This window comes from Sciurus carolinensis, chromosome 10 (genome assembly GCF_902686445.1).
Source record: "Sciurus carolinensis chromosome 10, mSciCar1.2, whole genome shotgun sequence".
Taxonomy (NCBI): domain Eukaryota; kingdom Metazoa; phylum Chordata; class Mammalia; order Rodentia; family Sciuridae; genus Sciurus; species Sciurus carolinensis.
In genome coordinates, this window is record NC_062222.1 from 4,974,219 (window position 1) to 4,991,080 (window position 16,862).

The 16,862-nt window shown below is 43.6% G+C and overlaps 1 protein-coding gene across 2 annotated transcripts in view; it reads left to right on the forward strand.

Moving 5' to 3' along the window:
* The window catches only part of Fat4 (FAT atypical cadherin 4), a 158,191-nt gene that overhangs the window by 111,226 nt on the left and 30,103 nt on the right, over positions 1 to 16,862 (forward strand). For both annotated transcript variants that reach the window (XM_047566294.1, XM_047566295.1), the window contains 2 exons: positions 8,612 to 8,862; positions 10,748 to 15,097. In XM_047566294.1, the coding sequence (XP_047422250.1) occupies positions 8,612 to 8,862; positions 10,748 to 15,097 (4,601 nt within the window). The remainder of the gene's footprint in view (positions 1 to 8,611; positions 8,863 to 10,747; positions 15,098 to 16,862) is intronic.

A 16,862-nucleotide genomic window follows, 5' to 3' on the forward strand; every position in this document is an offset into this window, starting at 1 on the left:
GGGCTGGACTTGCAGATCTGGGAGTCATCCAGGTTCAGCGGACGTTTAAAACCAGGAACCAGATGAGAGTACTTCAGAAGAGGGTGCAGGAGGGAACAAGAGAGGGGCTGGAGCTGGTCACTGGGAATTCTCCAAACATAAAAGGTGGATTTCAAAGGAAATGTCACCACAGCAGTTAAGAAGGTCTGGTCAGAGATGTAGGGGACATCCAGGGTGCAAAGGAGGAGGGAAAGCTGAATTCAAACTTTATCCAGAAGGCTGGGGTCTACTAGAGAGGAGTCAGACTCCTAGAGGCTCCTGGAGAGGAGCTGTGGGGGCGGGGAGATTTCCGTCTATAGTCATCACGCTGTGCCTGCTGGGTCACTGTGCTTAGCATCACCCTGAGAGTGGCAGGTGCAACTTCTCCAAGGGTATGAACCTCAAAAGGCCAGCGAATGCCCCATCCTCCACTTGTCCCACACTAAAGAGTAGGAATAACTAAGAATAACTCAGGTCAGAGTCTTCAGTTTATGTAAGCACAGATCCTGGGAGTCAAACTGCTTGGGATTAATCCTGATTCTGTTGTTCCTCATTGCATAGTACGTGCAAATTATCTAACATTTTGGACATCGATTTTTGTTTAATCTATGGACCGGGTATACTAATAAAACAACTGACTCTCTAGCAGATAAATAGAATTAGGTGAACTTCTCAGAATAGTTTCTGAAACACAAACATGATCAGTATCTGTCATGTTTTCATCTGTTGCTTGAAAAGCGTTTGTCCCTTCGTGGGTTACCTGCAGGGCTCAGCAAGGGCCTGATAATGATTTTGGAAGAGGTGTCTCATCTATTATAGTCTGAAAATCTAATAATTCTATATCTGCCACACAGAGAAAGCTTCCTCTCAAGAGAGCATACAGAGTGCGGCCAATCAGTAGTAGGATTGGTCTGAGATGTTGCAGTTCTTGGTGTGAGGCTGAATATTCACAAAGTCGATCTCTTCACCCATCGATCTGTTCATTTATCATTAGAATGAAAATGTCATGATACTATGCAGTTTTCTTCATTGAAAAATGATAGATATTCTATACTTTTGAACCATGGTGATCGATGTCAGATTGGTTCAGAAAATTCTTGTTCATATTTTCATAGTGTTTTCTGGAGTTTTAGAGTTAAGTCTATGTTTGGGTTTGATAGGATTTAATTTGGTTGGTCGGTTGGTGTAATTTTTTTCTTTTGGTAATATCAGATAATAACTTCTTACTTTCATATTTGTTCAATTCTATTCAACCCACATATTTAAATATCTTTACATGATTATTTAGACTATCCAGAATTTTTAAAAACTGAAGCTCTTTATAATCTTTTGAAAACAAATCATTATATTGACTTAAATCACCTTAGGGCAAGCTACAAGTTCATTATATCTTACCTTCACACTATTGTCATTGTTGAAGTTAAACTTATGATAACCTAAACCTTATTATTCTGGCTTGATAAAGTCTTAAAGGCATACGATATATTTTGGTATTAGGCACTAATGACTCCTTGTTGTGGGTCATGGGATCTCTCTTCAGGTCAAAAGAGCTATTGTATTAATTCTATTGCCTATTTAAATCTTACGTATATCAATTATCTACTCATTGACCAGTGGGCTTTCTTGTATCTCATGCTGTGTCTCATACTTTGTTAATTTTCTTTATAAGGTGACACGTTCTTGCGCACCCAGCCACCCAACACACACTTCCACATTTCTACCAGTGGTGTACTTATTTTGAGCTATGCTTTTTATTTCCTCTTTAGTATTTTTCCTCTAGTAAGCCAGCCTGTTACCTCCTGGCCTCGATACCGTTCCTTTTTTCCCAGACCTAGCTTTACAGATGAGCCCTCCCTTCTTTCCATTCCAATCACTTGCGTTATTTTATGTCACAACACTGGAGAAGCTCGCAAAACCGAACTGGCAGGGCCGGCGTTGCAAGGCAAGCCCTCCGACCTGTGCTTTCAATCCTCCCGGTTCAGTTTCCGTCTGATCTCTAAGTCAGCAGTCGTGGCCATTCTCTCTCGGGTCTTCAAGTGCTCCTGGTCCCCTGGTCACTCCTCACACATAGAAATGCCATCCCCACGGGAGCGTGACTACCGAAGGGCACCGACTACTCGTATGGAATTCCTGCAACTTTGTCCGCCCAGCACGACTTACAAAGGTCATTTCAGTGCTTTGAACTTCAGTATGTGCACCGGTGAACAGAGACTTACGAATTTATGCTTTAATTTTTGTGAGAACTGAACACTTCTGACCACCTGTGTGTGCCGGGCGGTGTGTGTGGGATCAGGGGACATCCTCGTGTCTCTGGCACAGCTGTTGAGATGTGGGCAGCACCAAGGTAGCACTGGGCCGCTGTCTTTCTTTAGTCCTCGCCTCTGGTTCAGTCCCAACGTGGTCATCCTCACCTGGCGTCAGGCACAGGCTATGACAGGTGCTTCAGTGGCCCCAGTCCTCCCATCCTCGGGACGCTCCTGGAAGCAGGGTTTCACCGTCACACTGGTTTCTCTGGTCATTTATTCCTCAGAACCTTTTAATCTGATTTTCTCCTCCATTACTTTACTAAAAGAGGCTCCATCAGAAATCTCTGCTGAAATTTGTCCAAGACCAGTGACTCAGAGTCCTGGTTCTTCTCTGCTCTTTGCCGTGTTTGTGCACTTGGTCATCTTTTTTCGGCATTTTCTTCCTCCTCAACGTTTACATACATGTTATTTCTTATGTGTCACCCTGCACCTCTGACCACACCTAACTCGCCTTCTCAAACAAGGCAATTCAAACATTTTCACATTTTTTTTCCTCAAGCATATTTTTCTTTCTCTCTCTCTCTCTCTCTCTCTCTCTCTCTCTGTGTGTGTGTGTGAGAGAGAGAGAGAGAGAGAGAGAGAGAGAGAGATCCATGACTATAACCACCAATTCTATGTAGAAAACCTCCAAATCTGTACTATCCACACTGTATCCCAGTTTCCCATCATATTTTAACTCTCTGACAGACGTGGGCTACCTGAGGTTCTATGGGCATCATAAACACCGGGTACCCCCAAATCCTTACTTTCTTATTTCCATTCTTGATTTAGTGCTTTTCCTTTTTCAGTAAAGCCCCTTGCTGCTCTCTTCCAGCCCGTGGCTCAGGTCACCCCCCTCTGGGCTCCATCCATGAGCACCTTCTCGGGTTCCTACTTTCATTACAATGCCCCTGGCTGGCACCATTCCCCTCTGCGAGTCCTCCTGCCAAGACCCCAGTTTCGTCCATAATTACATCATGCCGCTCGGTCACAATAAACACGGACTTACTTCCTGACTCTGGTTTCTAATCCGTCCACTTGGTGGACTCCACTCTACTGTGCAATTATGTGGATTTCACTGTGTGTTAAAATCCTTGCTGAATTGTGAGGTGTTGGGCACTGGATCTCAGTGTAATCCAGGAAGAGATTCATGATCTTGTACTTGTATCACCTGGTAACAAGTTTAAGCTCAGAACGGGCAGAACAGTATAATTAATGCTACTTGATGAAAATAAATAGAACCTTTTAGTTTTTAATCATTTTTAGAAAGACAGATAAGTTTTTGACGGGCAAATAAAAAAAAGACTTTCTAGGCAAAGACAAAAGCAGACATAAAGCAGAGCCACACAGAACATGGCACCAGAGGAGTGAATCCTTTCAATATGGCGGGAGGCAGATGGGAAGCACCCTGTGTACCTTGGGAGGAGATCAGAGATTTCTGTCTGCAGCCAGTGGAAGAAACAGTGGGTGTGTTTTCGGCAGGGCCATGACAGGACTAGCTCACGTTTGACAATGATTCCTCTCAGTGTTGTGGGAATAACCGGGAGGAAGCCAAGGAAGAGTCGGGGGCTGAAAGGACCGTGGCCGTAACAGGAACCCGTTGGCGTGGTCTTGGGTCCCTTGAACTGTGAAGGACATCCTCCTCAAGATCCTTCACCTTCCAATTTGCCTGTGACCTTAGGCCCAGTCTCCATAGTCCAGTCACTCCATAAATGGTCCTAGTTTCTTCCCATTTATTCTGCACAAAACCCCAAACATAGAGCTAGAACTTCACCTTCCCATGATCACTTTCTGCTCCTGGGAACAGGATCAGTGCTTCCCGAGCTTCACAGCTGTGTTCAAGTCCTTCCCCAGTGGAGACCAGGGCTAGGCAGACTGTGGCCCACAGCTGGTCTGACCCCACACCAGCCTGTGGGTAAAGCCTGTTGGAACCCAGCTGTGCCCGTCCGTGGGCGAGCTCTCTGGGGCCGCTTTGCCCTGCAGTGCGCCGTGTATTGCAAGAGCCATCCTGAAACCTTCGCCTCCTCAGAAAGGGTTTGCCAGCTGCTAGCCTAGAACCTCTTCTCCCCTCATCCGTATTGTGAGACCCATCTTCTCCAGGGAGGGCCTTATCTTACCACTGCGGTCAAAAGCGTCTGTGTCTTCTGCTCACCGAGACCAGCACTGCACAATTTCACAGCACTGTAACCTTCTGCCTTGTTTTGCATTTCTTTTCTGTCTAATGTTTTTTCATTTTGGATGGAAACTTCAAACTAGGATTCTTTACTTACTTATTCATGTCTGTTTTTCAGTCCGCCTACCCATTTGAGGATCTTAGTAATCAAATACTCCCCACAACATTTTTTCCTCGGTTCTTTTTCCTTTATCCACGTGTGTGTGTGAGGGAGTGAGGGAGCTTCATCGCATGGCTAGAACCTTCACATCTCTGCAGGAAACCTCCAGATCTGTACTGTCAACACTAACTCCATCTCAGGGTTTCCATCGTATTTAGAACTCTCTGGTAAATGTGTTCTACCTGGAGTTCTGTTGGCATCATAAACACCACGCACCCTCGAGTCCTACCCTTCCTTCTTCTCTATCATGAAATAGGATGGACTGTATGTGCTAGATTGACATTTTATAATCGTATGTGTACACACGTTCCATAGAGGGAATGTGCTAGATCAACATGTTGTAATTGTATGTGTATACATGTTCTATAATGTATGTAAACATGGGCCTTTGAGGGCTTTACCTGTGTCAATGACCATGCCAAGTGCTTTTCATACAGAATTCCACTTCATAGTCATAACCACTAAGCAAACAAATACAGTGACCACCACTTTGTAGACAAAGAAAGAAGGTTTAGACAGGTAAAGAAATCTAGATGCCCTTCAGCAGATGAATGGATAAAAAAACTGTGGTATATATACACAATGGAATATTATTCAACCATAAAGAAGAAAAACATTATGACATTTGAAAATAAATGGATGGAATCAGAGAATATCATGCTAAGTGAAATAAGCCAATCCCAAAAAACCAAAGGCCAAATGTTTTCCCTGATAAGTGTATGATGATATATAATGGGAGTGAGTGGTGGAGTGAGAGAAGAATGGAGGAACTTTAGATTACGCAGAGGGAAATGAGAGGGAGAGGGGTATGAAAGATGGCGGAATGAGACAGACATCATTACCCTATGTACATGTATGGATTACACGAATGGTATGAATTCACATTGTGCACAACCATAGAAACAAAATGATGTACCCCATTTGTGTACAATGAATCAAAATAAGCCTGTAAAACATTAAAAAATAAATAAATAATTTTTAAAAAGAAATCATGAATTTAGGGTTATTGGTGAGGTTGACACTCATGTCCAAGTGGACTGTTCTGAAGTCCAATCTCTCAGCTGCTGCTAAATAATCATATTTGCCCACAATCCAGCATAGTGCCATATGCCTTTCATGGACCTCAAGGAGAAGAGAAGACTAAAGCGTCATGTAGAGACATTTTGGTTTTGCAAATGCATCACAATAGGTTCAGAGTTCAGAGAACGATGATCTCAGGTTGTGAAAATAATATGAAGCAGTGATTTCTTATCATCAAATCGGAAAATCACCACACGTCACTGCATAATCATCGCCATCACATTAATGCAACTTCAAAAGTATCCCGTGCATCCTAATAGCACAATCAAAGAAAAACTTCACGTGATGGTCACAGCCCACTTTTTGCAAAAACTTGGCATAAGGTCGGTGATGATATTGTGGTAAAATATAGTATTACACTTGTTGGTTCTGTTTGAGTTAAATCAGTGCAACCAGCACTACCTTACAAACCTTGAAAGAGTTCTTTTGGGATTTTGCTACCAGATGTGGTGTGTTTTGCTCTCACTACATTCCCTCCGTTGAACTTTACCTTCTTTATATTCCAACATGATGGAAGAAGAACATGTTGAAATTACAAGACAGAAGTTAAAACTCCAGATCTATCATTTACAGGTTGTGAGTTTCTTTGTGTAACTATTTTAATCTCCTTTACATTCAGATTCTTCATCTATTAAAAAACCTACCACGAAAACCAAACCGTTAGGGGTGTTTTGAGTTTTAAATGGCAGGATGTGTAAATAGCCCAGCAGAGTGTTCAGTACATACTGAGAAGTTGGTAACACGCCTGGATATTTAAAGAACAGCCGAGATGTTTAACTGTTCAGAAGACAGAACAAGACCCAATCAAACGAAGTTGAAACCTTCTACGGATTCCATATGGACTACAGAGCAGGAAAGAGCTCTGTGAGGAATGAGAACAGAACCAAGTCTCAAACAAGAGAGCTCGCCAAAACCTGGGCACCTGTATCTCGGCAGTCTATTTATAGAGCTGCTTGCCTTTCTTCTCTTTTTATCCTAGATGTACAAATTTGCATGCATGTGGCATTACAAAATCTCATATTCAAAATACACTTCTCATGCATTTTTGAACTTAACAAAGTCTAGAAAAAAATCACACATTAATATGACAATTTATGCTTTAATTTTCAAAAATACTGACTCTATTACCTACTCTTAAATAGACAGCTATGGGCAGTCGCATGCACAACAGCATAGTATACTGCATACATGTTCTCAGTGTGACACTCCTTTCTTATTCTGCTAAGCCTGGGCAGAGGCTGCCTTTGCCTTTCCACACCTTGCTCCTGCCCGATGCCTCCTGTTGCTGCATAGAAAAAACCCAGATCCCAATTCACACTCATTTCCATCATGGGTGGTTCATTTTAATTTGTGACTATTTGAGGGATCAAATCCTTGATTGAACCATGATCTCTGTTGACATACAGCCGTTAAGAAAGCTCATGGCAGTATGAATTGCTTCTTTTTGTTATTAAATTATTGGGTAATTTCTACATGCAACCATAGCAAAGAGGTTTCCAAAGTAAAATCACACACTTCTCATAATCTAGATTCCTACAAACTTCCTCAGAAAGGTAAGCTATTTTGAGTATTTTATGAGTCTTCAATTCCTAAAAACTTCATCTATGAAACACTGATTTTTTTTTTTTTTTGATAAAGGGAATGGATAACACTATTTACTTCAGTGACTAAACTTTATAAAGAATTGTTTCTGGTCCAGAATATACAGTGAGTTCTGTTTTCAATCGGTCTTGATTCTGATGTGTGGTTGTGTCAAAATATGTTAAAAATCTGAGCAATACCAATACTTTTTCAATACCAAAGTCATTTGTCAATTGAATTTCTTCTTTATTCTTGTTATTATTTTATAGGATTTTTATTCTTTAAATATCAACCACAGATGGTTTATTATTTCACTAAAATAGGATACAATGCCAAAATATTTGTTTTAAACCGTGCATAGCAGGACAAATGTACACACCCCTGGCTTCAAGGTGCTTTTTCCTTGTGGGGTTTCTATCAGACATTTCATGTGGCTTTGTTTATATGAACACAAGCCATAGAAACACGACTCCAGCAAGCATCTGTCCGTGTTGGTATAAAAGGCAAATGTTGAAAGACATCTATTCTCTTGCTACCCTCCAACTGGGAGATTTGTGGACGACAGTCGGTTTCTGAGCCTCCGAGCTGAGCTCCTTCCCTTGACAGATCTCTGGGACCCCAGGCAGCCCCAGCAATGTGTGCAGATGGCTTCACTCCGCAGAAGGACGAGAGGGGCTGTTCTCAGTGGAAAGTCCTGCCTTGGAACCAAGCTGGTTAGCATCAAACTACCCATGAAGATGTCATTCCTGTCCTGAGGAAGCAACACTGCCACAGGAGGAATGACAGGAGGGGTCGGGCCCCCGGGAAGGGCGCTGTGTGAGCAGGCAGCTCTCGCGTTGTCTGGAGAGCGAGCGTGTGTTTGACAGTGTTTTGTCTTTAAAGAACAAGCTCTGACACTGGTTTTCTGTCCTTTATCATGGCATAGAGCAGAAAAAGAATTTTAAGCTGATTTTTAAAATATTCATTTGTGATCCCGACCACTCAGTCCAGCACGACACACCACCCTTACACTTTCGGTCTCATTTACTTAAGACACAGAAGAGTTCTGGGTTCTTTTTGTGGGTTTGCATGGTTTGAGAGTCCTAGAAACCGTGCAGAGATCTCCTTGAGGTCATTGGATATTGCATGAGAAAGATTTTTCAATGTGATGTTCATGTAAGATCTGAAAAGTTTACCTTCTAGCCATATTCCTTCATCATTACACGATCTTACTGGAAATGCATTTCCCTGTGTTTCTGCCTCAGTCTTTAAATTACAGTAAGATGCTACAGCACTGTCACTAAAACTCACGAGCCTGTCTCTGTCTCACTCTAGCTACAGCATCGTGGGTGGAAACTCGCAGTTCACCATCAACCCATCCACAGGACAGATCATCACAAGCGCGTTGCTGGACAGGGAGACAAAAGATAACTACACTTTGATAGTGGTCTCCAGTGATGCTGGCTACCCCGAGGCTCTGTCCAGCTCCACCAGCGTGCTCGTCACTGTGACCGATGTCAATGACAATCCACCAAGATTCCAACATCACCCGTATGTCACACACATCCCGTCCCCAGCACTTCCAGGTAATCAGTCCAACACTGACTGTTCACATGGACTCATGTAAACAATACAGCAGATGTTTCCTGGGAATGCATTTGTGTTATTTATATACATATATGTGTATTTCTGATATAGTCTCATGTGGCAAATCATCTAAAATAAGGTTGTTTAGCCCAGTGAAATTGAGAAAAATTTGAATTCTGTAAATTAACTCCTTTTTCCAGACCAGTTGTGTGTAGGATTTTATAACTGCTACATCTTTCCTGTTTCTATTTCTTATATCCCTGGAACACTGTAAACAAGTGAGACGAATTCTTTCACCAGGGGTGTCTTCCCTAAGCTGTGGTTAGTGCGTGAGCTTCCTGAGAGGAGGGACATTGTCTCTGGTTTTCACATCGTATTCTCAGAACTTGAAACTTTATCTGGGAGATCATAGGCATTTAAATACAGTTTTTGGTTGGAAATAAATATTTTGCTCCAGATCTTTAGAGCATTTTAAGAAATATCTAATGAGAAAATGATTCTAAGTAGTATCCATTTCTATGTCGTTCTTGCTGGATGGAAGTCCGTCAGCCACTCAGCTTGTAGAGCTGGTTATGGGTCACTTCCAACTTGATAGTATGCACTCATTCATCTGCATATCTTCTCAATTTAATTTAGTGTTATTTATTATTGGTAAAGAATGGCCTATTATCTTAAGAATTGCACAAATCTTATGTCTCTTCTGACTGTTTTTAGATGAGCTTTCAAAAAGGAATACACACAAATACAGCTTATAATTTAATTTTCCTTGCTTTAAAATATTTTTAATTATAAGAAAAAAATAAATGGATTCAATATTCCTCCTCTTAGTGATCTTTGATCTTCTGTAAACTTCAGAATGTCTAATTGATACCAATTGAAAGTGTAAAATCCATAAATGTATGTGCCAACATTTTATCAAAAAGACATGTAAAAATCCAAATCATAAATCCCTGATGAAGGTCTTTAGCTGAAATGATGCTGGCAGGCATGTTTCTAATCATGTCCAATGTGTGGCAGGGCAGGACCACATCTTCCATGCAAAATGAGGTATGCTTATGCATCTTTTCCTCATTAGACTTACTATAATTAATAGGAGTCACTTGTTTTTCTTCTTATAAAAGACTTATTACTTTTGTCACAAACTCTTCTGTAGGGCTGTTTGGGAAGGATTTCTGAATGAGTGTATTGGAAAAAAAAATGTCCTTATGGAAGTTTTTCTGCATCTTACTACTACAATCTGTTCTGTTGGCACTTATTCCAAGCACCGAATTTTGGAGTCCAAATTGAGCCCATCCTTACTCAGTTCTTATTTCATATTACATTATAATTATTTTATTTATGCCTATATATACACTCTTTTATCTCCATGTAATAGTAGCTCACAGATAAAAAGAATTTTGCCATGAAACTCTTGGTATAATGAATCAACGGTAATTTTTAAAAACATATAACTTCTGTTGACAAGATTGCATATGTAGTAATTCAATGGTGTTTTATGACATAGCAGAGCAATGATGTTTTCTCATTGAGTAGAAGCACGGCTCTTTGCAGAACACACATGTTACTGTGTTCTTTGGAATGTTGTATTACATACAGATTTTTCTCCTAGAAATGATGATTCCGAATGAGTATCCAGTTCTCTTCCCTGTACTTCTCTCAAAGGCACACTGGAAAATATTAATCCACCTGACTGGATGGGTTTTAGCGAGAACATTAACATTAAGCAGATTTGGCTGGGGAACTTCAGATAAATTGAGGAAACATGTTTTCTCTCCAGTAATCAAAAGAAGTCAGATCAATGTAGTGTGCTATATGCATTAACCTATTACCAAGTATTTTCTTTGGGTTACACATGATTCTAACTATAAACTCCCTCTTTTCTAGGTTCCTTTGTCTTTGCGGTTACAGTCACTGATGCTGATATTGGGCCCAATTCTGAGCTGCACTATTCTCTTTCGGGTAGAAATTCTGAAAAATTTCATATAGACCCACTGAGGGGAGCTATCATGGCAGCCGGGCCACTAAATGGTGCCTCGGAAGTGACGTTCTCCGTACACGTGAAGGATGGTGGTCCCTTTCCAAAGACAGATTCAACTACAGTGACTGTCAGATTTGTGAACAAGGCAGATTTCCCTAAAGTCAGAGCCAAAGAGCAGACATTCATGTTCCCTGAGAACCAGCCAGTGGGCACTCTGGTCACTACCGTCACGGGGTCCTCTTTGAGAGGAGAAACTTTGTCCTACTACATTGCCAGTGGAAATCTTGGCAACACTTTTCAGATTGACCAATTAACAGGACAAGTGTCCATTAGCCAACCTTTAGATTTTGAGAAAATACAAAAATATGTCGTGTGGATAGAGGCAAGAGATGGAGGTTTCCCTCCTTTCTCTTCTTATGAGAAACTTGATATAACTGTGTTAGATGTCAATGATAATTCCCCAATTTTTAAAGAAGATCCATTTGTATCTGAAATATTAGAAAACCTTTCTCCTCGGAAAATACTTACCGTTTCAGCTGTGGACAAGGACAGTGGGCCAAATGGACAGCTAGATTATGAAATTGTCAATGGCAACCAAGAGAACAGTTTCAGCATCAATCATGCTACGGGTGAAATTAGAAGTATTCGACCTTTAGACAGAGAAAAAGTCTCTCATTATGTGCTCACCATAAAATCTTCAGACAAAGGGTCTCCTTCCCAGAGTGCCTCAGTGAGAGTCATCATCAACGTTCTAGATGAAAATGATAATGCTCCTCGGTTTTCTCAAATATTCAGTGCCCACATTCCTGAAAACTCCCCCTTAGGATACACAGTGACACGTGTCACCACCTCTGATGAGGACATCGGTGTAAATGCAATTAGTAGATATTCCATAATGGACACAAGCCTCCCATTCACCATTAACCCCAGCACAGGAGATATTGTCATCAGCAGACCTTTAAACCGGGAGGACACAGACCGCTACAGAATCCGCGTCTCTGCACATGATTCTGGGTGGACCGTCAGTACAGATGTCACAATATTCGTCACAGATATCAATGACAATGCTCCAAGATTTAGCCGACCCTCCTATTATTTGGACTGCCCTGAACTTCCTGAGATTGGCTCTAAAGTGACTCAGGTATCTGCCACAGATCCTGATGAGGGACCAAATGGACAAGTGTTTTATTTTATAAAGTCTCAATCCGAGTACTTTAGGATTAATGCCACCACTGGAGAAATTTTCAATAAGCAGGTCCTAAAATACCAAAACATCAGTGGCTTCAGCAACGTGAACATCAACAGGCATAGTTTTATAGTGACATCTTCAGACCGAGGTAATCCCCCGCTACTAAGTGAGACAACCGTCACCATCAACACAGTGGACAGTAATGACAACCCACCTCAATTTCTTAAAAATAAGTACTTTACTCCTGTCACCAAAAATGTTAAAGTTGGTACAAAGCTGATCAAAGTAACTGCAGTAGATGACAAAGACTTTGGGTTGAATTCTGAAGTGGAGTACTTCATTCCTAATGAAAGTCATTTAGGCAGATTTCAGTTGGACAACAACACAGGGTGGATTTCAGTAGCATCGTCCCTGATTTCTGACTTGAATCAAAACTTTTTGATCACCGTTGTCGCGAAGGATAAAGGAAACCCTCCACTCTCTTCCCAAGCCACTGTTCAAATAACCGTCACTGAGGAAAACTATCACACGCCCGAATTTTCTCAAAGCCACAAGAGTGCGACCATCCCCGAGAGCCACAGGATTGGGGCCGTCGTCAGAACGGTTTCTGCAAGAGACCGAGATGCGGCCATGAACGGAATGATCAGGTACGGCATTTCCTCGGGGAACGAGGACGGCACCTTTGCCATCAATTCCTCCACAGGTGTGCTGACTCTGGCCAAAGCTCTCGATTACGAGCTGTGCCAGAAGCACGAACTGACCATCAGCGCTACGGACGGAGGCTGGGTGGCGCGGACGGGGTACTGCAGCGTGACTGTGAACGTGGTGGACGTGAACGACAATTCCCCAGTGTTCCTTCCTGACGAGTACTTCCCCACCGTCCTGGAAAATGCACCCAGCGGGACCACGGTCATCCACCTCAATGCCACAGACGCAGACTCCGGGGCCAATGCTGTGGTGGCCTACACCGTGCAGTCCTCTGACAGTGACCTCTTTGTCATTGACCCCAACACGGGGATCATTACCACTCAGGGCTTCTTGGATTTTGAAACCAAGCAGAGCTACCACCTCACTGTGAAAGCCTTCAACGTCCCGGATGAGGAAAGGTGCAGCTTTGCCACGGTCAACGTCCAGCTGAAGGGGACAAATGAATACGTGCCTCGCTTTGTTTCCAAGCTTTACTACTTTGAAATCTCAGAAGCCGCTCCCAAGGGGACTATTGTGGGGGAAGTGTTTGCCAGTGACAGGGACATGGGCACTGACGGGGAGGTGCACTACTTGATTTTTGGTAACAGTCGGAAGAAGGGTTTTGAGATCAATAAGAGGACCGGGCAGATTTATGTCTCTGGACCTCTTGATAGAGAAAAGGAAGAGAGGGTGTCCTTGAAGGTGTTGGCCAAGAACTTCGGCAGTATCAGGGGTGCAGACGTAGATGAGGTCACCGTGAATGTCACCGTGCTTGATGCCAACGACCCTCCCGTGTTCAGCCTCAGCACCTACCGCGTTCAGATCAGCGAAGGGGTGCCCACGGGAACGCACGTGACCTTTGTCAGCGCCTTTGACTCTGACTCCATCGCCGGCTGGAGCAGGTTTTCTTATTTCATCGGCTCAGGGAATGAAAACGGTGCCTTTTCCATCAATCCTCAGACAGGACAGGTCACAGTCACTGCCGAGTTAGACCGAGAGTCCCTGCCCATCTACAACCTCACGGTGCTGGCTGTTGACTCAGGGACGCCCCCGGCCACAGGAAGTGCCTCCTTGCTCGTCACGCTGGAGGACATAAATGACAACGGGCCCATGCTGACCCTCAGTGAAGGAGAGGTCATGGAAAACAAGCGCCCTGGGGCTCTGGTGATGACCCTGCAGTCCACTGACCCCGACCTCCCTCCCAATCAGGGCCCTTTCACCTACTACCTGCTCAGCACAGGTCCCGCCACCAACTACTTCAGTCTCAACACTGCTGGGGTCCTGAGCACCACCAGAGAGATTGACAGGGAGCAGATTGCGGACTTCTATCTGTCTGTGGTCACCAGGGACTCTGGGGTTCCTCAGATGTCTTCCACCGGCACGGTGCACATCTCGGTCATCGACCAAAACGACAACCCTTCACAGTCGCGCACAGTGGAGATATTTGTTCATTATTATGGCAACTTGTTTCCTGGTGGCATTTTAGGCTCTGTGAAACCCCAGGACCCCGATGTGTTGGACACCTTCCACTGCTCCCTTACTTCTGGGGTCACCAGTCTCTTCAGTATCCCCGGGGGCACTTGTGACCTGAGTTCCCAGCCCAGGTCCACAGACGGCACGTTCGACCTGACGGTCCTCAGCAGCGACGGTGTGCACAGCGCGGTCACCAGCAACATCCGAGTCTTCTTTGCGGGCTTCTCCAATGCCACCGTGGACAACAGCATCCTGCTCCGCGTGGGCGTGCCGTCGGTGAAGGACTTCCTGACCAATCACTACCTTCACTTCCTGCGCATCGCCAACTCACAGCTGACCGGCCTGGGCACCGCCGTGCAGCTCTACGGGGCCTACGAGGACAACAACCGGACATTTCTATTGGCAGCCGTGAAGCGAAATGCCAATCAGTACGTGAATCCCAGCGGCGTGGCCACCTTCTTCGAGAGCATCAAGGAGGTCCTGCTGCGGCAGAGTGGCGTGAAGGTGGAATCTGTGGACCACGATCCCTGCAGGCACGGGCCCTGCCAGAACGGAGGGAGCTGCCTGAGAAGACTGGCTGTGGGCCCCGCGCTCAGGAGCCAGGAGAGCCTGCCCGTCATCTTGGTGGCCAACCAGCCTCTGCAGCCCTTCCTCTGCAGGTGTCTGCCGGGATACGCCGGCAGCTGGTGCGAGGTGGATGTGGACGAGTGCCTGCCAGCCCCTTGCCACAATGGTGGCACCTGTCACAACCTGGTGGGGGGGTTCTCCTGCAGCTGCCTGGAGGGCTTCACTGGAAGGGCCTGCGAGAGGGACATCAACGAGTGCCTCCCGAGCCCTTGCAAGAATGGCGCTGTCTGCCAGAACTTCCCAGGGGGCTTCACCTGCGTCTGCAAAACAGGATACACAGGTAGGACAGCACTTCACCTTTCCCCCTTAAGTCTTCGGCTGTGTCAGGTATAAGGAATGTTCCAGATTTTGTCAATTTAAATGTCTTCTCATAAAAATGAACATGATCCTAACAGGCGTTTTTAAGCTTTTGCTGTTGGTCAGACTCTGTTCCGAACACTTTACGTGTATTTTATTGACTTCTTGCAAGAAAACCTACCTGGTAGGGATAGTTCCCAAGTTTTGTAGACAGGAAAGTCAAAGAAGAGAGAAGCTAAGTGAGTTTTTGAAGGTGATCCAGATAATTTGTAGCAGTGTCGAGTCTACACAGTGAATTCCAGAACTTAACAAAAGTCAGTCTGCCCAGTGTCTCTTACAAGAATGGAAAGAAAGTATCTTTCTAAAAGAGTGTCATAAATTTTCAAGGACAAAGTATATATAAAATGTAAGACCTGGGACATTTTTTTTCCTAAATAATTGTTTTATTTATTATGTTTTATCATCATGAGTCTATGACCTTTTAAAATCATCATAATTATTACTGAAATGTGATCCACACTGTGAGGAGAATACAGCAAAAGTCATGTTTTAAGATTAAGATTAAAATGGCTTATTATTTTCCAGTAATGGAGTAGAAGGCATAATTGGCTGATTTCTCAGGTGAGCCAGAAGAGAAAGACACCCCACTGGAGCTTGATGTTTAGAAGTAGTATTAGACATGAAGCAGCAGATTTGTTCAGCTCATTTTTAGCACCCTGGTAGAATATAATGTCCATGTGTTTCTGTCTTATGTGTCTATCCATCCGTCTAGTCATCTATCTGTCTGTCTGTTTATCCATCCATCCATCCATGTGGCCATCTATCTATCTAGCCATCCATTTCCAGCACCATTACCATCTCTCCTTCCTTCTATCTATTAGGTGATCAGTAGTTGGAATTCCTTCAAAGGAGAATAAATGCTATGTTGCTGATAAGTTTCAGGAGAATAAAATTCTCTGACAATTTGAACATCATACAGTTTTAGAACATACATAGGTTACTCAAATGCTTATAAACACACACAAAAAGATAGGTAAAACCAGCATAGGTCTTAGCAAAAACTTTTGTAGATGTTTTGCTGAATAAAATTTTAAGAGATTTTTAAGAAACACATGTGGATATCATATTTTTCAAAGTGCCCATCATGTGTATACTTATGGTTTTATATTTGGAAAACTGAGTTTCTTGATGATGATGTAAAGCTTGTTGGAAAATGCTGAAACAGAAAGTACAGGGCTTTTAGCAAAGCACTGATCTTGGAATATAAATGAAGAATAGGGACAGTAAGCATGTGTAATGGAAAGAACAGGAGATGTGATAGAATTTGATTTAGGCACAGCTTTGAAGAACCACCCAGATTTCCCATCTGTAAAGTGTAAATAATCGCTTGGGCTTGGGGTCACTGTAGTGAGTAAACATCGTGTCTACTCACCTAGCCAGTGTCCAGGGAGAGGTGGTGCTAGCTGGCATGGTGTGGTAGTGGTGATGGAGGTATACGGTGGGGTCCCCGAGACCCAGGAGCACACAGCAGGCGCCTGTCTTTGTGGTTTCTCTTCAGGACCGTGAGTCGTGGTGCGGCACATATGCAGTGGGTTCAGGATGTCTAGAGAACTTTCCTTTCTCTTCCACCCCCCAGATGATTTCCTGGACTGGGGATTCCACAGCATCTTCATGGCTTATTCGTCCTACTTTAGTCTAGGATGCTCACACCCTTAGATGTAGAGCGAGTGTGTGTTAGTCCAAGGGTG